We start from the raw sequence: 25162 nt of genomic DNA, 5'->3' as shown, positions 1-25162 counted from the left end.
GTGGCGATCACTTCGGCTCGCAGAGTGTCGGAACTGGCGGCTTTGTCCTGCAAGTCTCCGTACCTGGTTGTTCATTTGGATAAGGTGGTCTTGCGACCTAATCCTTCTTTTCTGCCGAAACGTGTTTCGGAGTTCCATCTTAATGAGGATATTGTCTTGCCTTCGTTGTGCACGAAGCCTAAACATCCAAAGGAGGTGAGATTGCACTCTCTGGATGTTGTTCGGGCGATAAGGGTTTACCTTAAATCGACTGAGTCTTTTCGTAAGACGGACTCCTTGTTTGTTCTTCCGGAGGGTCCTCGGATGGGCATGGCGGCTTCGGCCTCTACCATCGCCAAATGGATCAGGCAGACCATTGAACAGGCCTATGCTTTGCAAGGGAAGGTTCCCCCTGTGCCTGTGAAGGCGCACTCTACTAGATCTCTGAGTACGTCTTGGGCCTGTCGTCATGGGGCTTCTGTAGCCCAGGTGTGTAAGGCGGCGACTTGGTCGACTGTGCACACTTTCACGAAATTCTACAAAGTAGATGTTCAGGCATCGGCGGATGCTTCCTTTGGCCGCAAGGTTCTTAGTGCGGCTGTTCCCTAGGGTCCCTTGTTGGGGACTCCTGGCTGTTGGGATATCTTTTGTATCCCCTGGTTTTTTTGTCTTTTCCTGGGTTGTTGCTCCTGTTGAGCACTTATTTTTGCTGTTGCCCAGCTGGTTTCCTTCCTTTGGTAAGGTTCCTTTCTTTGATGTGGAGACTGCGTTGCCTTTCGGCGCGGATGCGTTTCCCACCCCTCATGTTTGCACTGCTTTGGGACGTCCCCATACGTGACGAATATGAAGAGGCGGCGACTGTCGGAGGACGTAAGAGAAAACAGAATTTTTGTAAAATCTTACCTGTAAAATTCCTTTCTCTGAGTCCTCCGACAGTCGCCGCCCCCGCCCCTCTTTTGGGGTTTGAATGTATACTCTACTGCTATTCCACTAAAACTGAGATATGGTTGCAGGAAGTAGGAGGGTATTGACTGAGGGGACCACCCCTTGAGGGTGGGATATGTTAAAGCTTTATTGTTAACATATTCTGTTGCCTAGCTACTCCTTCGGAGCAAAGTCTAATACCCCATATGTGACGAATATGAAGAGGCGGCGACTGTCGGAGGACTCAGAGAAAGGAATTTTACAGGTAAGATTTTACAAAAATTCCGTTTTCTTTGGCATTCACAAAACTTTGGGAGTGGTGGATGCCGGTATCCAGGGCCATCTTGAATATTGGTTGGACCCTAGACAAACATTCCCCCCCCCCCCCCCCCAAGAGGATAAACCATTTTGTACCTTATCAGGGATGATGGCAACCATTACCTAGAGTATCTCTAGATACCAATAATTTCGAGTATAGTAATGGGAGGTCTTCTCTTGCAGGGTCTCTTTAAAGGAGAACTCCAGGGAAAAAAAAAAACAGGAAAGGATGATGGAGTTAAGGTTAATGTACTACTGAACCCAGCTCCCAGTTTTCAGTCTAAGGATCAAGAGGGACAATTCCTTCCATTGTTCCCAAGTCACATACCCCTATAGAGGAGATGTGGGCCTCTACAGAGCAGTACAATTGCATTGAGCAGAATTTTGAGAAAAGGGGGGGTCTTTTCTGGTCTGGTGATGAGACTTCCCACTTATGTTCTCTTCCTTAACTCTCTAAAGCTGCTTTCTATTTTTCCTTTTGGCTCCATCCCAGCCCATCGGTCTCTCTGCCTATTTTTTTTTTTATGCATGTTACCATGAAGCACATTTGCTCAGTGTTTACTGATGAGTAACATTCGTCTCTTTTCTTAAGTCACTTATAAGAGGCAGATGTCTTTCTTGGCAAAGCATACTCGGTTAATATCTTTGACTAAGTTTATCTCCGACATGGATTTAATTGGCAGCATCCCAACGAATGCAAAAGTCAAATATTTTATGCCCGTTTAAGCAATATGGCTGCATTGAGAAGGCTTTACACTGGTCTTCTGGGCAAGACTGAAGCCTCTAGGCCAGTGGTGGTCAACTTTCTTGATAGTGGGAGCCACACCTAAGGCCCCCCATATCACCAAAGGGCTGCACATATAATTGGGTGAATATTCAGTCTCAGAGACAGCAGACACACAACAGGGTATAGTCAAAGATCTTAATCATGATACAAGAAATGGTCAGAGGCTGCAGACACGATACAGGAGATGGTCAGAGACTGCAGACATGATACAGGAGATGGTCAGAGACTGCAGACATGATACAGAAGATGGTCAGAGACTGCAGACATGATGCAGGAGCTGGTCAGAGGCTGCAGACATATAACAAGAGTTGGTCAGAGGCTGCAGGCATGATACAAGAGATGGTCAGAGGCTGCAGACACATGATACAGGAGATGGTCATAAACTCTGAGCATATGATACAGGAGATGGTCAGAGACTGCGGTCACATGATATAGGAGATGGTCGGAGACTGCGGGCATGTGATACAGAAGATGGTCAGAGACTGTGGGAATATAATACAGGAAATGGTCAGAGACTGTGGGAATATGAAACTGGAGATGGTCAGAGACTGCGGTCACATGATATAGGAGATGGTCGGAGACTGCGGGCATGTGATACAGAAGATGGTCAGAGACTGTGGGAATATAATACAGGAAATGGTCAGAGACTGTGGGAATATGAAACTGGAGATGGTCAGAGACTGCGGTCATATGATACAGGAGATGATCCGAGACTGCGGGCACATGATACAGGAGTTGGTCGGAGACTGTGGGCACATGATACAGGAGATGGTCAGAGACTGCGGGCACATGATACAGGAGATGGTCGGAGACTGTGGGCACATGATACAGGAGATGGTCGGAAACTGTGGGCACATGATACAGGAGACGGTCGAAGACTGTGGGCACATGATACAGGAGACGGTCGGAGACTGTGGGCACATGATACAGGAGATGGTCGTGGACCGTGGGCACATGATACAGGAGATGGTCGGAGACTGTGGGCACATGATACAGGAGATGGTCGGAGACTGTGGGCACATGATACAGGAGATGGTCGGAGACTGTGGGCACATGATACAGGAGATGGTCGGAGACTGTGGGCACATGATACAGGAGATGGTCGGAGACTGTGGGCACATGATACAGGAGATGGTCGGAGACTGTGGGCACATGATACAGGAGATGGTCGGAGACTGTGGGCACATGATAGAGGAGATGGTCGGAGACTGTGGGCACATGATACAGGAGATGGTCGGAAACTGGGGGAGACTAGGCATGATAAGAGAGTTGTGGTGAGGTGAGAGGTTTTCGGACATGATGCAGAAGACTGCAGACTGGACATACTACACGAGCCTGCTAGAGACTATTGCTATAACAGGGCACTAGGGCAACATAGAATGGTGTCTGTAGGGGTCCAGAGGACCGCACAAAAAATGCCACAGGGCTGCAGGTTGGGCAACAGGACTCTAGGCACACAAGTCTGTGCCATGTAACCTTCCTCCCATGCCTCAGTGTGCAAGTGGGTTATACTGCAGTGGATTCAAGATGTCCCATAACTCTCTGCTGTGTAACTTCCCTCTCCTACTCCACCACAGATGGGGTGGACTGCTGTGGGATCAGGTAGAGAGTGCGTGGTGTTGAAACCACCACCTGTTAAGTAATTTTGTCCTCTGAAACCTCAAAGCTAGATAGCACTCGCTGTTACAGCAAGACGGCCAGGCAATAAGCATTTTATGAAGAAAAGGTTGGCAGAGACAACTCTTCAGTATGTCAGGTTTTTCAGTATTCGGCATTTGTGAGAATCGGGAATCCTCTTTCTACAGTTATAATAGTGCAATCCTCTGTCTCAGGGATAGGTGTTTGTGCTGTTATTTAGTTGAATTTCCTCCCCGTCAGAGCAGACATGTCAGTCCAGGGTTGCAATGCACCAAAGGAGGCTCACCTGTCTCCTGCCTGGGCTCCAAAATGGGTGAGATGAAACTTTGCCTGGTCTACTCAAGAATAATAAACCTAAAATTCATACATGTAACAGTACAGTACCTTTTTGTTATGGTAGTTTTTTGAGTGCCTGTTATCAGCCCTTAGGTCAGACAGGAGATATTACAGCCTCCTTGGCAGGGGGCTTTCCAGCCTGACTCTTCTGCTTTGACCGGGGGAAAATACAAGTAAATTTAAATAATACATAATTCCTGAGAGATAAGGTGGAACTGTTATACCGGTTCAAGAAAGGAACCTTTGGTGAATAGAGAAGCTTTTTTTCTTAGGAAACTTGTAGTTATTGTGAAGTTACGGACTTACACATGACCCATAATCTCAGTTTCCTGCACAGATGTATCACAATACTCTACTTTCCGTATTAGGATTCTTCAGCTGTTTTAAAAGAAACTCACAAAAACAACATTATCTGGAAAGCCCCTGCTGCGTGTACTTCAGATATACATAGATCTTGTAAAAACTGAATTTCTATTGACTGATGTAGAGAAAAGATCTGATCTGTAGTAAACTTGTCCTGTGTTTATTCCAGATCTGCATGTAGATAGTTGCCAACATTTAAAAAAAATTTCCAGGGACACTTTGCAGCACAGCTATTCATTGCCACACCCACTTCCATGAAGCTCCGCCCACTCTGCATAATTAATCTTGCCTATTTATCAGATTATAGAGTCTACTCAATATAGAGAGAATTACAGGAAATTAAAAAGGGAATTTCAAACTTAAGGCCACAGTAGCAGAGTTGGAATAATTCTCCCATTCAGCTGCACTACTTCTGCGTAACATTTATGGGCAGCCTGATTAACAGGCGCTTCCAGGGACAATATAAATTACCTGGGACAGGCTCCTATTTGCAGGGACTGTCCCGGGAAAAAAGGGACAGTTGGCAAGTATGCATGTAGATAGTTGTGAGCAGGGCTGCCGACACGGCAGTACTACCGGTCCTGTTGTACCGGGCCAGGCCCCATCAGCTCCACAGGGGAGGTCTGGAAGCATTACAGTTCATTATCGCATAATGCAAAAAATAAATCTTGCTAAACTTCTACCCTGCTCCTACTTGCTTATAGGAGGGGGTGTAATTACACTTTCCTGGGCCCTATCAGTTCAACGGAGGGGCCCAGGAGGTGAGCATAGTGAAGGGACTTTTTCTTAATTTTTAGTGCGCACAGGGCTGCTTTTATTAATTATCGGGGGGCCCGTACAGGCTACCTGGCAGACCCCCCCCCCAAATATATTAAGACAATATTTTCACAAAAAATGCACTAAAATCATTATTAGCGGACACAAACATAACAGAGAACCTGTGTGAATTAGTCCTTTTTAATTGTTTTGTACATTTTTTTTTTTTACATTAACCACTTGCCGACCGCCGCACGACTATTTACGTCGGCGGTCAGCCCCTCCCAGGCAGAGCGACGTAGGGCTACGTCGCTAGCCTGTGAGGGTCTAGGGAGCGAGCGCGCGCCGCCGGAGGCGCGCTCCCGCGTGGTCACGGACCCCCCCCCCCCGCGCGTGTGACCGGTGGACCCAATGTCCGCCGGTCACTCGCGATCGTCGGGTGGAGAGGGAGAAAGGCAGGCGGCTAATGTAAACAAGCCGCCTGTCATTCTCCCCTGTGTAGAAACAATGATAATACGGTTCTACTATGTAGGCCCGTTGATCACTGTTCCTACACCTCAAGCCACAGCCAATCACAGTTAGAATCACGCCCCTAGGGACACACATAACCCCTCCCTCTCAAAAAAGTTAACCCCTTTACTGCCAGTGTAATTTTACAGTAACAGTGCATATGTATAGCACTGATTACTGTAGAAATGTCACTGGTAACCCCAAAAGTGTCAAAAATGTCAGTCAAGGGTCCGATCTGTCCGCCGCAATGTCGCAGTCCCGCAAAAAAAATCGCAGATCGCCGCCATTACGCGTTAAAAAAAAAAACAACAAAAATGACAAAAATCTTTCCCTTTTGTTAGTAAACGCAATAACTTTTGCGCAAACCAATCAAAATACGCTTTTTGCGATTTTTTTTTTTTTTTTTTTTTTTTTTTTTTTTTTTTCCACAAAACATATGGTAAAAAAAAAATTAGCCCAAAATGTAAAAAAATTTTGATTTTTACTTTTTTTTTTTGGGGAGAATTTCATATAAAAAATGTGAAAAATATTGTTATTTTTGCAAAATTGACGCTGTTTTTTTGTTTATAGCGCAAAAAGTAAAAATCGCACAGGTGATCAAATACCACCAAAAGAAAGCTCTGTTCGTGGGAAAAAAAGGACGTCAAATTCGTTTAAGTACAGCGTCGCACGACCGCGCAATTGTTCGTTAAAATCACGCAGTACCGAATCGCAAAACAGGCCCTGGTCAGGAAGGGGGTAAAATCTTCCGGGGCTTAAGTGGTTAATAAAAAAATTATATTTTTTTTAAAAAACGTTAACATTTTTTACCCTTTTTTTTTTTTTTTTTTTATCTGGGCGGAGGGGCTAAACGCGGGTGCTGGCAAAATTTTTTTTACAATTTTAGTTTACAGTTTTTTAAAATGATTCATTACATCGTTTAATTTTCTTTTTTTTTTTTTTTTTAAGAAATGTTATTATATTTTGAGAAAACCAAACAATATTACAAGGAAGAAACATTATAAAATACAACTTGTGAAATACAGAAAAAAACCTGCCAAGGGTCATCCGTTACTCCCATACATATGCCTTGGAATGGCTAAGCTGGGCAAGGGCCAAGGGGACTTGTAGCTGAACAGACTACGTTCGGCCTGAAGGGTGGAATGGAAGGAACGTGTCCTGGGACCTTGGGCAACATGGAGCATGGATGAAGTTGGTAAAAAAGGGGGGGGGGGAAGGAGTGGTATAAACAAGTGGGGGGGGGGAGAGGAGGGGAGCTACACTCCTCATTCATTGACCAGTATCTAAGTAAACGAAGGAGTCCTGCAGTACATTGAGCTGATCGGTATGCGATAGTGATGAGAGGAAATCTTGCCATTTGGAGGCGAAGCGGGTTGCAAGATGTCTTGAGATTGAAGTCAGTGTTGAGCTGATAACAGCGAAGAAGGTTTAGGAGATCCCTTTTGATTTGGGAGATGGATGGACATGTAGTTCTTGAGTATGGCTCTGCAAGCCACCAGTAGACATGTCAAAGGCCAGGCTCTGAGAGCCACCAGTAGACATGTCAAAGGCCAGGCTCTGAGAGCCACCAGTAGACATGTCAAAGGCCAGGCTCTCAAAGCCACCAGTAGACATGTCAAAGGCCAGGCTCTGAGAGCCACCAGTAGACATGTCAAAGGCCAGGTATGGGAGAAGGGAACGGAACGGTTCGACCAAACCTGCAGATGTTTGTCCCAATAACCAAAGATCAAGAGAAGTGGGTCCTGGGGAAGGTGAAGCAGAGAGATCCCGCTGACTAATGAGAGGACTTGGTCCCAGAATAGAGAAATATAGGAGCAGTCCCAGAATCTGTGTTTCAGCGTAGGCCTGGCTGTTGAGCAATAAGGGCAGGTACTTGTCCAGACGTCATCATCATGACATCACTTCCGCACATCGACGGACATCGATAGCGGAAGCGAAGGGCAGATTGGCCGATGGTCACAGGGCGGGGCGCAGGACCGGAAGTTCCACACACATCCGCTCTGGGTCAGAAAACCAACTGGGGGTAGCCATGGCAACAACAGCAGCCAAACTCGTAGACCATCGGCCAAGCGCCTGCCCCAGAAGCGAGGTGCCCCGCACAGAGGCGAAAGGTTCAAATGTCAGAAATGCCATTACCACGTCAACAAACAGAACAAAACATCGAAAATCTGGGTCCATGGCCAGGAAACTCCCCAGACCTTCATCCCATTTGAGAACTTGTGGTCAATCCTCAAGAGGCGGGTGAACAAAAAAAAAACTCTATCTCCAAGCATTGATTATGCAAGAATGGGAGGCCATCAGTCAGGATGTGGCCCAGAAGTTGATTGACAGCATGCCAGGGCGAATTGCAGGGGTCTTGAAAAAGAAGGGTCAACACTGCAAATATTGACTCTTTGTATGAACTTAACGACTTGCCGCCAAATCACAAACCTGTAAGTCATTTGACTTTAAGTGGTTGTACCGTTTTTTGGGGGTTTTTTTTGGGCCGACGGCCAGCTCTCTTGTAATAACAACCGATGCGGCTAAGCAGCTGCTCAGCTGTTGTTGCAAGCAGCGGGAGGGGAAATCCCTTCCCCAGCTCACCGACTCTCCCATCCCACCGGCAGACCCGAGTGACCAGCCGGCACATCCGCCAGCTGACCGGAAACCCGAACAAAGCCAGGATCTGCTTTGATCGGGTCTTGTATATGGTAACACGGAAGCGACATAATTACATCACTTCCTGTTTGCTGGCATCCTAAAGACACCAGCTTATGAAAATCGAAAGTATTCCAAAATGTCTATCTTGGTGTTTAGAATGTTTTTCAAGTGCATCGGAGGGATTCCTCCATAAAGAGTACCTGTCACTGCCTATTACTGTCACATGGATGTTTACAATAAAAGTGATAAAAAATAAAAGTGATAAAAAAAAAATGTAAGGAACCGTGTAAAAAATAAATAAATAAATATATATATATATAAAATTATTTAAAAAAAAAAAACATTTTAAAGTGTCCTCGTCCCCCATGCTAGCACGGAAGGGCGAACATGCGCGTCGGCCCCAAAGGCACGCAAACCGCGATCGCCTCACACTTGAGGTATGACTGCGAACGTCAGATCATGGACAGTAATTCTAGCACCCGACCTCCTCTGTATATCTAAAGTGGTAACCTGTAAAGGCTTTTAAAGCATCGCCTATAGTAAAATTTACTTCGTTTGTTGTCGTTGTGTGGGCGTGCACAATTTTTTTTTTTTTTTATAAATCTTTTTATTATTTGCTAATAACACATACAACAAAACAAGTGCTTTCGGTTCATACTACAACAATCATAAAATCTTATAGATCACAACATGTTACCCACACAGGGGTCAGGAAAACCATCATACAGCACAGTTGCTAATAAAACAAGGCATAAGGGGTACAAAGCATTATCATGAGGAGCCGTGGGTTAATTGATGTCACGACTAAAGGCGCTTTTCCACTGCATGGAACCGAACGGTTCGGCTCGCTTTTGCGCTTTTCCACTGCATGGTACCGTGGTACGGTGTTGGAACGGTACGGCTCGCTTAAACAGTACCACCTCAGTTGTGGTTCCAAGAGGGCCGTACCGATAACATATCCCACAATCCTTTGCATGCAGTCTTGACTGTTTGTCACTACTAGGCACTGATTGGTCAGAGAATCGTTGTTATCCCACCCACTTACTACTTTAGTGGAAAAGCAAACCGTACCGAACCGTCCCAACACCGTACCATGCAGTGGAAAACCAAACCGAGCCAAGCAGGGCCGAGTAGAGCCGAGCCGGTACTTGCAGTGGAAAAGTGCCATAAGGTACTGAATACTCCCGGCACAGTGGACCCAGGGATGGGGAGAAGGGCCGGGTTCTAGTCAGCCATAGCTGTAGAGGAAACAACAAGAGAATGGCGCACCGACCTTGTGCATTATCACTTAAAAGTTTAGTAAAATCAAAGAAGGGTAGCGTACAATATACTCACAAACATAGCATATGAACAAGCATATAGGAAATGGGCACCGCTCGCTTCCAGGACACTTCTCTACTGCTGGATAGCGTGATGGCATCCTCAAAACCTGATGTGGCTTAAACGTTTCGAGGGAGGACCCTCTTCCTCAGAGCCAAAATCGCCACACGAGTATGTGGTAAGTTCCGGGCAGGTCCAAAAAATGTGGAGGAAATCACCCGGGTCCCGGCCACATCTCCAGCATTCCAGGATGTGCACAAATTTAAAGCGTGACATTTTTGGTATCTATTTACTCGGCGTGACCTCATCTTTTATATTTTACAAAAAAAATGTGGTTAAGTATTGTGTTTTTTTGCATTAAAATTTATAAAAAGTGCATCCCCCCCCTCCCAAAAACTGCATTTGAAAAACCACTGCGTAAATACCCTGTGACATAAAAAATTGCAAAACCAACCGATTTATTTCCTAGGGCCTCTGCTTTAAAAAATATATATATAATAATTGAGGGTTCGAACTAATTTTCTAGCAAAAAAAAAAAAAAGTTTCACATGTCAACAGAAAGTGCCAGAAAATGCCCGGTCTTCAACTGGTTATTGTAATTTGTCAATAAAAGCCTTTGACACACTGAAATGCTTGTAATTATACTCCATATACCATAGTAATATCCAACAAAAAGATCTAAAATCATTGAAGCAGCAGACTTAATGAAAATGAATATTTGTGTCATTCCCAAAACTGGCCAGGGTTGTGTAAAGCACAGCAGGTTATCATCAGCATCATGATAATCAGGCAGCACAGTAAGCAGGTGCTTTATCATGGCTCTGTCACAGTATGTCACATGGCTGCTGGGGTGCTGACTTTGTTATGGCTGCACTGTGTTGGTCTGTAACACTCAGCACAACCCCAGGGTAACAAAGTCAGCACCCAATTGCCATGTGGCACTGTGACAGAGCAAGGATAAAGCACCTGCTTACTGTGCTGCTGTGATTATCATACTGCTGTTGATCATAAGACCCTGTGAGATGTTACTTTATACTTGCGTTTTGGGGGGGGGGTCAGTAAACGTGCATTTTTACCACCTCCCAACCACTCCCCTTTAACCGCTTTCTGTCCAGCGATATACCAGCACATCACTTGATTGGGAGGGTGATGTCTTGGTCATCACTGCCGTAATGATCGAGATCATCTTTTTAGCCCCAGCGATTCTGGGCAAAGTAAAAGTAATCCTAGTGGCAAAGAAGCTGCTGGATTACTTTAACTTGCAGTGGAAGAGCATAGCAACCCCCCCCCCCCCCCTTAGACACTGCCTTAGACACTCTCTTGTGTGTTCGAGGAGCTCGGTAAAGATGCGACCAGTATCACCCGGTTCTTGGGGACACATTGAGAGGTATTGATATCGTTCTTCCCACTGTGTGACGTCACAAACCAGAAGTGAGGAGGATTTCATCACTTCCGGTTTCGGTCTCATGTAAGCAAGCTTGAATAAGCATCTGATCAAACCGATCTTGATTTGATCAGATGCTTTGGAGGCCAGAGGACAAATATGGGGTCTTAAAGACCCCAGATCTCTCAATAAAGAGGACCTGTCATGGCCTATGCTATCACAAAGAAGGATGTTCATCCTTTGTGTTAGCAAAGAAAGAAGGAAAAAAAGATAGTGTAAAAAATTTTTTTTTAAAAATTAACAAAAAATGTAAAAGAACTTTAAACTGCCCCCACTCCTCCGTGCTTATGCGCAATTGCAAACACACACTTTGGCCCCGTACACATGTAAATGGAAACAAACCTGCATTTTGTTTCGGGGGCGGGGTTGAAGGAGGCCCCACCAGGAAGGCTGTACTGGGCCCAATGATTTCTAAAAAGTGGCCCTGGTTGTGAGCATCGGACCCCATCGAAGAACGGATTGGGCGGGTGTGGAAAGCGGGGTCCCCCAGGGTTCTGTCCTGGGGGCCAATCCTGTTTAATTTATTCATAAATGACCTAGAGGAGGGGATATTGAGTAAAATCTCAGTATTTGCGGATGATACTAAACTAAGCATGCCAATAACTTCTGGGCATGATGTGGAAACCTTACAAGCGGACCTGAACAAAATAATGGGGTGGGCAACTACATGGCAGATGAGGTTTAATGTTGAAAAATGTAAAGTAATGCACTTGGGTGCCAGAAACCAGAAAGCAAGCTACTCACTAGGGGGGGACCTCTGGGTGAGTCTAGGATGGAAAAGGACCTGTGGGTACTGGTAGACAACAGGCTTGGCAGTGGCATGCAATGCCAAGCCGCTGCAAGCAAAGCCAACAGAATACTGGGATGTATAAAAAAGGGGATTCACTCCAGAAATAAAGAGATTATTCTCCCACTCTACAAGACTCTGGTCCGGCCACATCTGGAGTATGCTGTCCAGTTCTGGGCACCGGTCCTCAGGAAGGATGTGCTGGTGCTGGAGAGAGTCCAGAGAAGGTCAACAAAAATAATTAGAGGAATGGAGGACATCGGCTATGAGGAAAGACTACAAGCACTGAACCTATTCTCTCTGGAGAAGAGACGATTGAGGGGGGATATGATATCAATGTACAAATACTGTACTGGTGACCCTAGCATAAGGAATAAACTATTCAGTGAAAGGAGACACAATAAGACACGTGGCCACTCACTAAAACTAGAGGAAAGGCAGTTTAACCTTAAAGTGCGTAAGGGGTTCTTCACTGTAAGAGCGGTAAGGATGTGGAATTCTCTTCCACAAGCAGTCGTATCAGCAGGGAGCATTGATAGTTTAAAAAAACTATTAGATGGACACCTTAAAGACCACAACATACAGGGGTATACAATGTAGGGTTAACAGCAAACACACACACATCATAGGTTGAACTGGATGGACGGATGTCTTTTTTTCAACCTCACTATGTAACTATGTATGATGGTCCTTCCATAACCATCAATGAGATTTATTGTCATTTTTTATGTAGAACTGTAAATCTGACGGAGAGAATCTGATTGCATGAAACTGGCATTGAGATCCGCTCTTCTTTTTTTAATACTTGTGTCCATTGTGACTTAAAGGACGGCTACATCCAAATAAAATTTTAGTTATAGGTGAAGCCTGGTATGCTGAGTCAGCCCCTGGCTTCTTAGAGGTTTGGATTCACCAACTAGATCTCCTGGCCATAATTTCCGACTCTTTCTGTATCTGTCTACCTGGGGGTTTTGGGTATTCTCGTCTATCTTTTTGTGTTCCAGCTCCTCCTGTTTTATTCTCTATAATGTAAACTGAAAAATAATTCCAGCAGGGGTGGTGGGATACCTTCATAAAGGGAACAGTAGGTGTGTATAACCAGGGATTCATTGTGGGGATGGTGAGAACCCCTTATGTTGGGCACAGCAGGTGTGCAGACCTGGGAATTCACCACAGGGATTTTGGGAACATCTCATAATGGGCACAGCAGGTGTACAGATCAGAGAAATCAGTATGGTGTTGGTGGGAACCCAAACTAATGGGCACAGCAGGTGTGCAGATTGGGGAACTCCGTGCATGTATAGAGATAACCCCTCATAATGGGCACAGCAGGTGTGCAGATCAAGGAACTCAGAACAGGATGGCAGGAACCCCTCATAATGGGCACAGCAGGTGTGCAGACCCAGGAACTCAACACAGGGATGGAGGAAACCCCTCTATAATGGGTACAGGGTTCTTACAAATAGAGCACTTGAGAGATGGAAGAAATGATCAAGGGGCCCAACTGTTCAGCATCTACCTAAGGTTTGAAGCAGGGGTCTTCAAACTATGGCCCTCCAGTTGTTCAGGAACTACAATTCCCATCATGCCTAGTCATGTCTGTGAATGTCAGAGTTTTGCAATGCCTCATGGGATGTGTAGTTCTGCAACAGCTGGAGGGCCGTAGTTTGAGGATCCCTGGTTTAAAGGATGAGCTCACCCAGAACTGATATTTAAGTAACCCATAGGTCTCAAATAAAGGTGATTTCCCTATAGCAGCCACTCGGATCATAGCTATCTTGTTTGAGTCGTAGCTTGGAAAATATATGGATGGATGGGATAGGTTGCTGTAGGCCATGTAGACCTTTTTCTATGAACTCTTAGCAGGTGATGGTCATTTTTAATTTTTCTTCACGTACAGGACATGAGTATGCCGTAGACAACCTGAAATTTGCAGAAGTGGTGGAGCCTGAAAACGCTGTGCGCGACCGGAAGACCCAGTGGGTCAATCAGCAAAGGCTGGAGAAGAAGTGTTCGGTGAGTAGGTGGCCTGGTCAGGGGAATATATTGTGGTGACAATTCAGTAACCGACCCAAGGATAACATTTGAAGGAAGGTTAGGCCATATACACATCTGGACTGTAGTCTGTCCTATCAACAAAATTTACCAAAATCTGCATACTATAAATGTCTACCTCAGTCTGCAAACTGCGGCCCAGGGGCCAAATGTAGCCCTTTGCTTGACTTTGTCTGGCCCTTGGGGCATTATTCCTCACACTGATGCCAGTAATGGGGCGCTATTCCTCCCGCGGGCGCCAGCGATGGGGCGCTATTCCTCCCGTGGGCGCCAGCGATGGGGAGCTATTCCTCCCGCGGGCGCCAGCAATGGGGTACTATGCCTCCCGCTGGTGCCAGCGATGGGGCGCTATTCCTCCCGCAGGCGCCAGCGATGGGGCACTATTCCTCCCACATTTTCTACACCCAATGGTCATGGTTCGGCCCCCCTAAAGTCTGAAGCACAATAAACTGGCCCTTTGTTTAGAAAGTTTGGAGACCCCTGGTCTACCTGGTTAGATCTAATCTGATTGCTTAAACCAGGGTTTCTCAACCACAGTTCCATGTAACCCTAGGGTTCCTCCAGAGGTTGCTGGGGGTTCCTTAATCAATGAGCATTTTCTGCCTCTGATAAGTTCCCACTGACATCAATGAAGTTGGAAAGTTATTTCATTGTTCCTTTGTGTTTGAAAGGGTTGAGAAAGGCTAGCTTAGAATCTAAGTTCTCTAGAGTCTACCTGATAAGATCTAATCTGATTGCTTGGACCCGGATCAGCCATTGTTATCCAGGGTTCCTCCAGAGATGGCTAGGGGGGTTCCTTGAGCAATGAGCAATTTCAGCCCCTCAGATCTAGTGACACCATTGGTCTTTTTCGGTATCTGTAGGGAGGCCTTCTCCCCAGTGACCATTCCACTAGTGCAGCCTTTTTCAACCAGGGTGCCTTTAGGTTTCTTCAGGGGTGCCCTGGCAAAATGCCTAGAAATTTCCCTAAAATTTATATACAAGCCAATAGGTGGATGAAAACTGCCTTTTAGTTACACAAAGCCACAGATTTTCATTGTGCACCATCACGACCTTCTAGCCGCCAGCGTCCGAACAACCAATGACCCTCCTCTGCCGTTCTCTCAGTGGTGGGGTCACATTAGCCTAGTGATGGAGAAAAACTGAGGGAGAAGAGAAACATTGGAATACTAGTCAGTACCAGTGTGCAAAAGTGTATTGGATTTGGAAGAGTAAAGCCTAGTACACACGCAACGATTATCGGCCGACCGATCGTCCGTCTTTTGTCCAGAGTTGTGTTTTGTTGGTTGGAATGCGCCTAGACTGCACACGAATTTTCTCGCCCAACAAAAATCTACTTCAGAAGTGATGTGTTGGTTTGCTTTCTTTGTGTTCTTTCTTCTCTGAGCATGCCTAGACTTGCTCATTCGATTTTTCCCTGTCGAAATCTGTACTGACTGCACGGAAATCGGCCGTGTTTTGACAGCAGACAAAAATTTTATAGTCTGCACACCAGATTTTTTTCGGCCGAAAAGTCGGAGTCAGTTGTCGGAAGCATCATACTAACAAGCCCGAAAATCGGCAGATCGGTCGTCGGACGAAAATTCCCTGCCAATTTTCGACGCATGTGTACGAGGCTTTAATCACCTATAACGTTAGATGTCCTACGTGTGTGGATGTTGATGTATTATGTAAAACTATTAGAATAGTTTTTTACATTTTAGAATGGGGTGCCTTGAGATTGCCCATCATTTTAGAGGGTGCCTTGACTGAAAAAAGGTTGAGAAACACTGCACTAGTGTACCGTGAACTTTAGATATAGATATTACCAGGTGTTCCCTAAGCCCAGGAAAGTTATTTCAAGGGTTCCTCCGTGTTAACAGTTGAGAGAGGCTGTTTTACACCCTCACTGTCACATTTTACGTTTGCTGGCAAATGTCTATAATTTGACAGGCCAAAATATGACTCTTCCTGGCTAGCTTTAGAGAAACAAATGCGATATTTGAAAAAAGCGGTATAACCATACAGGCAGTGGTGTATTTAGGTTTTGTGCTGCCCTAGGCCTGACTAAACTTGGGCACCCCTAATTTAAATATGACCCACCCCTTCCATGAAAAGCCACTCCCTTTCCTGTTTATGACCCGCCCTATCATCTGTAAACCACAGACCACAACCACAGTCTATAAGTGCCCATCAGTGCAGCCTCATCAGTTCCCATAAGTTCAGCTTCATCAGTGCCCATCAGTGCAGCCTTATCAGTGATCATCAGTGCAGCCTCATTACTGTCCATCAGTGCAGCCTCATCAGTGCAACATATCAGTGCAGCCTCATCAGTGGCCATCAGTACAGCCCCATCAGTGGCCACCAGTGCAGCCTCTCAGTGCCCATTAGTGCAGCCTATCAGTGCATCATATCAGTGCTGCCTTCTCAGAGCAGCTTATCAGTCCTGCCTCATCAGGGGCCATCGGTGCAGTCTATTAGTGCCCATCAGTGCAACATATCAGTGCCCATCAGGGCAGCATATCAGTGCAGCCCCATCAGCTTTTTTGCTGCCCCCCTGCAAAGTGCTGCCCTAGGCCTGGGCCTTGTTGGGCTAGGCCAAGATACAGCACTACATACAGGTTATAATAACGAGGTACTAAAAAACTCCAAAAGTCCTCCAACCGAATCAGTAAAGCCTTGCTAGAACATATTTTAATAGAAACTGCTGGCTTAGCAAAACATTTTATATGGCTGCTAGATGAATTTCAGGTTTTAGTGGACAAAAACGCTCCTTGTTACCTTATTATCTACCTTTCCTCACTTTTTCTACTCTGGAAAAGAGGTCCATCTTTACTGCCCTGCCAATACCACCCAGTCACACTGTACTGTTTTAGCCTAGGCTTTTTATTGGATAACCAAAATATTCTCCTCTGCTAGATAGAAATGGCTGAAATCAAAGAAAAATGTGGTGAGAAGATGAAAGAACATTTAAAAAAAGCCCTTTCATTGTCCTAAAATAGTTTTTAGGGCCAAAATGTTTATTTTCAGTTTACCATAGAAGGGAGAAGCTAAAGGCTTTCTTTGCTGGCTTTGTCCCAGTGACAATAGTTACCAGGAAAAATAGAGTGGGAAGACTGCAATAAAAACCTGGCAAAGCCTGGCCACTCTATGCAAAACTTAAAAAGAAAGTCATAGCTATGCATACACTTTAAAGCTGACCTCCAGCCTTCCCTTCAGTCTTGCAAAGTAACTTCTACCAAAAGCCAACCCACTGCTTGAGGGCTCTTTAGAGGAGTAATGATGCCGGGTGCTGTCAGGGTTGGATTAAGAACATCATGGGCCTGGTGCTGAGAATTTTGGTGATTCAGGGCTTCAGGTATGAATGAACAGAGTCAGCGATCGATAAGGATCAGTACCCAGAGAGCAGGGGGAATCTGATGGACTATCTAGAGTGAATAGGGGGGGGGGGGGGTGCAATAATAAGCACTGATCTCCCTCTATGGTTCACAAAGGAAGAAGCTAAAAGCGTGGGAGGGAGAGGAGGAGAAGCAGCTTTCAGCAGCTTCACAAAGAGTCCTAGAGGGATATTGGTGCTTGTAATTGCCCCCCCCCCCCCCAACAGAATGATAACCCCTCAACTGTCATATTTCCCCTGCTGCAGGAGGTACTGGGAGTCTCTCATATGGCCCCCTACTGGCCCTGACCCGAATAGTCAGTCTGCCCCTGCTGGGCCTATATTAAGGTGGGGGCCTGGAGCTGCAGCTCCAATAGCCCCTACATTAATCTGGCCCTGGGTGCTGTCATGTTTTCAGAAAGCTATATACAGCACCCTGCTGGCCAAGGGGCCACCAGCCATGATGTGCCTGTATCGTGTGGAAAAGCATAGAGATCCAGTGGTGACCTTGGGTCTAAAATAAGATATGTAATGAAAATTAAATAAAAATGAAAAGGTAAACAAAAACTTAATTAGCCTGTTGATGGAGGAACGAATGAACAACAGAAGGCAAAATATAAGTAGATTAAACTTCAACTTTTGTTTTGTTCTATTTTGAATAGAATAGGAAAGGGTTCAAAATTCTGAAATTTGTTTTTGCCTCTTATGGAGGTTTGCCTTCACTTTCTTTCCCAAGACACAACAGAAAGTGATAGATCTCTCCAAAGTAAGGAAAGTTCCTCTACTAGTAGTGACTCGATCCCCCTAATTTCTTTATGGGACACAATGACCCCCAGTACAACTATAGAGAGGGTGAACCTTTCAAGCAGGGGCACAGAAATGATTAACCTGACCAGTGTTCTGACATTCTCTTCTCTGCTAAATAGAAAAAAAAAAAAAAAGTTTAGGTGCCTTTTCAAGGTTTGGAATAAAAAGTGTTGCCAAGAACAAACACCACAGAATTATTTCTTTGTTTATCCTTGCAGGCCGATTGTCACCTGAGGATGCTATTTTTGATAGGATTCCATATGAGAAGAGCCCCATGCAGATGACTTTACCAGGGCTGTTTTTTTATAGACAGTCTGCTTTCACTTAGCTACAATGAAATGACAGAAAGAAAGCAGCAGGATGAAAACTGCAACATTTATTTTTTAAACGTAATATTAATGCTCATATTGACAAGTTCCTTTCCTGCATATTGGGGGGGGGGGGGGGGGAATTAAAATATAACCGGTGCGGAAGGTCTTGTGTAGAATCATTGTACTTTTCTGGTTCTGCAGCATTGGACCTCGTCACAGGTGAAAACTTTTTCCCAACAAAGATAAGGAAATATCTTTTGAATTAAATTTGTAGAAGTCTTTTATATACCCACACTTCTCCCTTCGACTCCCTCCCTCCATCTCTCTCCCTCTCTTTCTCCCTCTCTCCCACCTCCCCTTCCTTCCTCTTTGTTTTGCTATTTCTTTTGTGCGCGCTCCTTCTTTCTTCTCTCTCTCCCTCTCCCTCCCTCCCTCTCTCTCCCTCTTCCCCTCTCTCCCTCCCTCTTCCTCTCCCTCTCTCTCCCTCTCTCTCCCTCCCTCCCTCTCTCTCCCTCTCTCTCCCTCCCTCCCTCTCTCTCCCGCTTCCTCTCCCTCTCCCTCTTCCTCTCCCTCTCTCTCCCTCTTCCTCTCCCTCCCTCCCTCTCTCTTCCCTCTCTCTCTTCTCTTCCCCCTCTCTCTCTTCTCTTCCCCCTCTCTCTCTTCTCTTCCCCCTCTCTCTCTTCTCTTCCCTCTCTCTCTCTTCTCTTCCCTCTCTCTCTCTTCTCCTCTTTCCTCCCCCTCCTTCCCACCTCCCCTTCCTTCCTCTTTCTTTTGCTAATTCTTTTGTGCGCGCTCCTACTTTCTTCTCTTTTCTTCCTCCCTCTCCCCCTCTCCCTCCCCCTCTTTCTCTCTCTCTCTTCCCTCTCTTCCTTCCCTCTCTTCCCTCCCTCTCTTCTCTCTCTTCCCTCTCTTCCCTCTCTTCTCTCTTCCCTCTCTTTCTCTCTTCTCTTCTCTTCCCTCTCTCTCTCTCTTCCCTCTCCCTCTCTCTTCCCTCTCCCTCTCTCTTCCCTCTCCCTCTCTCTTCCCTCTCCCTCTCTCTCTTCTCTTCCCTCTCTCTCTCTCTTCTCTTCTCTTCCCTCTCTCTCTCTCTCTTCTCTTCCCTCTCTCTCTCTCTCTTCTCTTCCCTCTCTCTTCCCTCTCCCTCTCTCTCTTCTCTTCCCTCTCTCTCTCTCTCTTCTCTTCCCTCTCTCTCTTCTCTTTCCTCCCCCTCCTTCCCACCTCCCCTTCCTTCCTTCCTCTTTCTTTTGCTATTTCTTTTGTGCGCACTCCTTCTTTCTTCTCTTCTCTTTTCCTCCCTCTCCTCCCTCTCCTCTCCTCTCCTTTCTCTCTCTCCTCCCTCCCTCTCCTCTCCTTTCGTTCTCTCCTCCCTCCCTCTCCTTTTGCTCTCTCCTCCCTCCCTCTCCTTTCGCTCTCTCTCTCTCCTCCCTCTATCTCTCTCTCTCTCTCTCTCTCCTCCCTCTACTCTCCTTTTGCTCTCTCCTCCCTCCCTCTCCTTTCGCTCTCTCTCCCTCTCTCTCGCTCTCTCTCTCTCTCCTCCCTCTCCTCCCTCTCCTCTCCTTTCTCTCTCTCATCCCTCCCTCTGCTTTCTCTCTCTCTCTCTCTCTCTCTCTCTCCTTTCTCTCTCTCCTCCCTCCCTCTCCTTTCTCTCTCTCTCTCCTCCCTCCCTCTCCTTTTCTCTCTCTCGCTCTCCCTCTCCTTCCGCCCACTCCCCACAAATAGTAACTTGTATCACCCAGTCGGGTTTCATCTTTCGTTGGTTTGGATAAGCCTGAACAAAGAAAGATGAATTCTGCTAGAGTTTTCTAACCTTTGCACCCTGCTTATATTAGCCCTAATCTGGTTATTGAAGGACTTTCTCTTTCTCTTTGCAGTGCCCATCCACAATAGGTGAAGAGAAGGAATACAATCCATTCCTGCGGACGCATTGTAGAGACTTGCACATGGCACTGGACCTCCAGCGAGGGGCAGACGAGGAATGGAGTCATTTTCGTGCTCGAGTGTTAGAGGAGGTCCGGCGAAGGAAAGATCTTTTCAAGGAAAGATAGTTTCCCTACCTACAGGATAACGGACAGCTGTGCAGAACGACTCTCCCTCGCCACCAGGCACCTGATCCCAAATATGTGATGTCACCTCCATCATTGGTGTGCTGTGAAATCGTCCCTCCGTATTCTGCTACAGAAATATATTCTGAGTACACTGAAACCTGCTCCGAGGAGCGCTATAATCACCTGTACAGACTGACACCCCCATTATTTCCCCAATCATTGACACTTGCACTGATGTTTTCAGAACTCAACGTGACCTGTTTTTGTCACTGCAAGAAACAAATCTACTATTATATAATATGGGGGACTGATTCACTGGTGTGAACACTAATGGGAAATCCTTCTCTCCTCCTATTTACTCTACTGGATATCTTTTGAAAATGTTTAAACCTCCTTTTGGTGACACCTTCAACTACCCGCTTATATTCCTCCTACAATAATCAGTCTGACTTTCTTTATTTTTCCTCCCTTTTCTTCCTGCCCCTTTTACCCATCTTTCTCCTTACATTTAGTCTCTCTCTTTCCCTCTTCCTCTCCCTCTCTTTCCTTCCCACTTCTATTTTTCTACCATTTACTCCTCTTCTTTCCCTTCCCTTCCTCCATCACCCCCTTTCCTTTACCTTGCTTATTTTTCTCCCCCCCCCCCTTTCTGTCTTTCTCTGTCTCTTACTGGTCTATCCTCTTTACCTCCCCTTACTCTGTCACCCCCTTAATCCCCCCCCCTTAATTCCCCCCCCCCTTAATTCTCCCCCCCTTAATTCTCCCCCCCCCCCTCCTTATTTCTCACCTCCTCCTTATTTCTCACCTCCTCCTTATTTCTCACCTCCTCCTTCCTTCTCCTCCTTACCCCTCCTACTCTCCCCCCTCCTTCTGCCTTCTCCCCTCCTTCTGCCTTCTCCCCTTTTTTGTCCTTCTCCCCCTTTTTTGTCCTTCTCCCCCCTTTTTGTCCTTCTCCCCCTTTTTGTCCTTCTCCCCCTTTTTGTCCTTCTCCCCCCTTTTTGTCCTTTCCTGCAAAACTCCCCACCCCTTTTTTTCTATTTCTCTCCTATTCTCTCTTTCCCGATATTTTTTGCTTTGATCTGACGCACAAACGATCTAGGAGGTGAACTCTAATGGGTTACTTTTAACATTTAATAGCACCTTAGAGCATCCGCAGCAAACTCTATTTCCAGTGTTATTCCATTTTGAAGGACATGTTTTAACTGCAATGGAATGGTTCTCCACCTTCTGTATATATGGGAACATATATGTATATTCTAAAATTATGTAAATATTCTCGGGCATTCCGTTCCTAACATTTTGTGTTAAATTTAGGATGATGCAGAATAATTTATAGGATGCTGACACAAAAAATGTGAAACTCTAATGGATGATAATAAGCTCTTTGTGACACTTCCTTCCCCGATCTATACATACCACAGTAGACTCTATAAGAGCACCGGTCTATTTGCCGATGGCTTAGTTTGGCCTCCAAAATCGCGCCCTCACTCAACTGTGCATAATCTGCACTGGTTTTGGGCCATCCTACCAAGAACAAAGACTGTGATGCCCCTTCTAGTGCCAATATCACGTTCTACAAGTTGCTGGTACCCGTGAAGGTTTTAGAGAGAACTTTTGCAACTTGTATAAGTCAGCTCAGTATTCGTTATGAAGTGCCTCGGTTATATTCATTGTTGTTGGTGAATAGTCTGATACCCTGGACTCATGAATATTACCTCAACCTACAAACTCTGCTTCCATTGTGTGTGACAGGTACTCTTTTAGTATAGGATGTATATGTATGTTTTGGCCCCTTTGATTGCTGTTTGATTTCATTTGACATTTTTCTCTTTTCCAGGCTTAACTGGAATAAAAAACTTAGAACAATTAGACATTAGTATGGCAATAAAAAAAAATAAATGTGATTGTTCAGTAACCAATCAGTGTTCATTTTTAACTGTGCTGACTACTGTAAACTAAAAGCGGATTGGTTACCTTCCTTGGTTCAGTATCTTATTTCTTTGTGTTAAGAGGTAAAAATTGCTGTCGGCTTTTTTTTTTTTTTTTTTTATCTTTGTGTATGTGATGTGCTGTGACATTTATTGGTAAACCAGACAAGTTGGATCTTAAAGCTTCCAAAACAATATGGGCATTCATTTCTGACATATAGATTTGCTACTAAAGTATCCAAAATTCAATTGATAAGGAACTCCTAGAAGCGGTGGTAGTGCCAACTCAAGCATGCTGTGACTTATGATATGGCAGTCGGGGTGAACTTGCTTAAGGGCCCACATACACTTTTGTGTTTTGGTAAGTCATGCGTTAGCACAAAGCTCAGTACAGCACATGGCAAGCGTTGCTGCATTAGGATGACACCCTAATGCATTAAGGCAATGCATCCGCGTTGTAGTGCACCACAATGCAGTAGTGCGTTGCACTGAAAAAAAGAGTTGGGTATGTTTTTTTTTTTTAGTGCATTACAATGAATAGAAAGCCCATTCATTCCAATGCCTTAATGCAGCATCCAACATAATGGACATTAATAGAGCCTGAGAATTAGCACAGTTTTCAATGGCATCCTTCAATTGATAACAGCTGTCCTAAAAGGTTCCACTTAAAGTAGTTGTAAACTCTACATATACAGAGTGAAGTGACTGGCCTCAGGTGATACATAGAGATGAAACAAATCCTCCTACATTAGGGCTCTTTCACATGGTCCGCCTCCGTAGGCGGATCCGTGCTGCTCAGCGGGGATCGATCCGCCGATCCCCGCTGAGCCAGCGGATGACAGCTCCGTCTCCGCTTGCAGTGCGGAGAGGGAGGTGTCACAGCCCCCACTGCTCTCTATGGGGGATCGGATGAGAGCGGACCGCCTGTCCGCTCTCATCCGATCCCTGTTTCACGGACAGGATCGGATATGGATGGCAGCAGGTGTCAGCTGGGGTGCCCCATAGAGCTGCATGGAGGATCCGATCAGATCCGCCTAAAAATCTGACAGGCGGATCTGATCGGATCGCCTGTGTGAAAGAGCCCTAAGTTGTACCTGTTTATTAGCAGTCTTCTCTACAGCTGTTCACTCAAAGTCCAGAGCTGTCAGGAAGCAGGGGGCAGAGAACTGAAATTACACACTGCAATGCTCCATGACCCCCCCCCCCCCCCCCCACACACACACACACACACACACACACACACACACACACACTTCACAGGAACAGAGCTGAGGTTGCCAATCACAGGCTATGTGCTCAAGCGCCTCTCCCTGGAGCTGATGTTACACTCTGCGGAGCTCAGTGAGGGGAGATCTGACAGCTGATTGGACAGAAGGGAAACGTCCCCTTCACACAGCACACTGGAACAGAGCTGTGTGCTGCAGCTTCCTCCCCATCTCCTTTTTTCACTTGGTGTCAGGAAAAGCTGTCCGAAGCGATTCATGCTGTTCACAGGGGAACGAAGCAGCACACTTAGGCTAGCCATACATCTTCAATTTTCTTGTACAATTTTCTGTTAGATTTACCACAAACCACATAATATGAGGTCAGAGCTAAACAACACTTTCACTTGTATCTAATTAGACAGGCCTTTGTACTACATAGTTGAAGGTAAATTTCAAGAAAATTGTACAGAAAATTGTATAATGTATGGTGGCCAGCCTTAGTGCTCTGGATTTAGACAAGTACACGCTATAGAGGGATATGCTTTTTTTTTTAAATTTAATGTCTGAGGTTTACAACCACCTTAAGGTGACAATCTGTGTGCAACATAAGATGGGCTCAATGAAACAAAGTTTATTGGTAGGAGAGGGTGAAAGCCACTTCTGGGACCCTCCCATTCTTCCACTAGACACACTGCTATGGAATGAGGCACATCTACTTTGTTCCTGGAACACTCATGGGCTTAAAACGACTAAAGTGCAGAGCTCTAGGCAAATGGTTATATATGCAGAGAGAAAAAAAAAATATATATATATATGTATTATATACACATACTGTTATCTGGCACTGCAACACACACAAGCCAGCCCTGTAATCTAGACACCCTCAGCAGATGGCCCACCTTGTTGGTGATCTACATTTTCTCTGCCACAGTTGAGCAATACAGATCGAACACCACTTTCCCCAGCCTGTAATTTGGCAGTGAAAGATCAGCAGACTCTTTGATTCCTCCTCCGGTGTGCATGTTCTAACTACTTTGGTTGACTGCTAGTGACTCTCCCCTAGAGTTTGGATTCACGTGTATGTGATGTGCTGTGATATTCATTGGTAAACCTGACCTTAAAAGGTCAGTTCAAAGATGGCTCCACTCCTCCACTACATGTGTGTGACAGGTTCACTTTACTGTCATAGATGAGACAAATGTCTTCTCAAGAAAAGCCAATTGGGGAGACATCTTCTTGGCCTCATTTCATCCTTATTTGCATGAAAAGTGGATAATGTGTTTGTCGCTAATTTCTTCTTCTGGCAGTCAGTGGAGAAAGGCCTCTTGACATTGGCAGGCAGTGGAGAAGGGCCTTCTGACATTTGTGGTCTGTGGAAAAGGGCTCATTGTATTGGTAGACTGTAGAGAAGAGCCTTCGGACATTTGTGGTCTGTGGAGCAGAGCCCCTTATATTGGCGGTCGGTGGAGAAGTGCCCCTTATATTGGCGGTCGGTGGAGAAGGGCCTCCTGACATTGGTGGTCAGTGGAGAAAAGCCACTTATATTGGTGGCCTTTGGAGAAGGGCCTCCTGACATTAATGGTCCAAGGAGAAGGGCCCCTTATATTGGTAGTCTGTGGAGAAGGGCCTCAAGAAGTTGTTGGTGTGTGGAGAA

The 25162-nt window shown here is 45.6% G+C and overlaps 1 protein-coding gene across 1 annotated transcript in view; it reads left to right on the top strand.

Annotated features, from left to right (window-relative positions):
- Positions 1–20635, top strand: part of PNKD (PNKD metallo-beta-lactamase domain containing) — a 219116-nt gene extending 198481 nt beyond the window's left edge. Inside the window, exons 8-9 of the mRNA XM_082260110.1 lie at positions 13703–13818; positions 20202–20635. Coding sequence (XP_082116236.1) covers positions 13703–13818; positions 20202–20375 — 290 coding nt within the window. The 3' untranslated portion in view covers positions 20376–20635. The remainder of the gene's footprint in view (positions 1–13702; positions 13819–20201) is intronic.
- Positions 20636–25162: the final 4527 nt, after the last annotated feature.

The sequence above is a fragment of the Pelophylax lessonae genome (assembly GCF_965119305.1).
Source record: "Pelophylax lessonae genome assembly, chromosome: 6".
NCBI classification, from domain to species: domain Eukaryota; kingdom Metazoa; phylum Chordata; class Amphibia; order Anura; family Ranidae; genus Pelophylax; species Pelophylax lessonae.
This window is presented reverse-complemented; position numbering and strand designations above follow the sequence as displayed.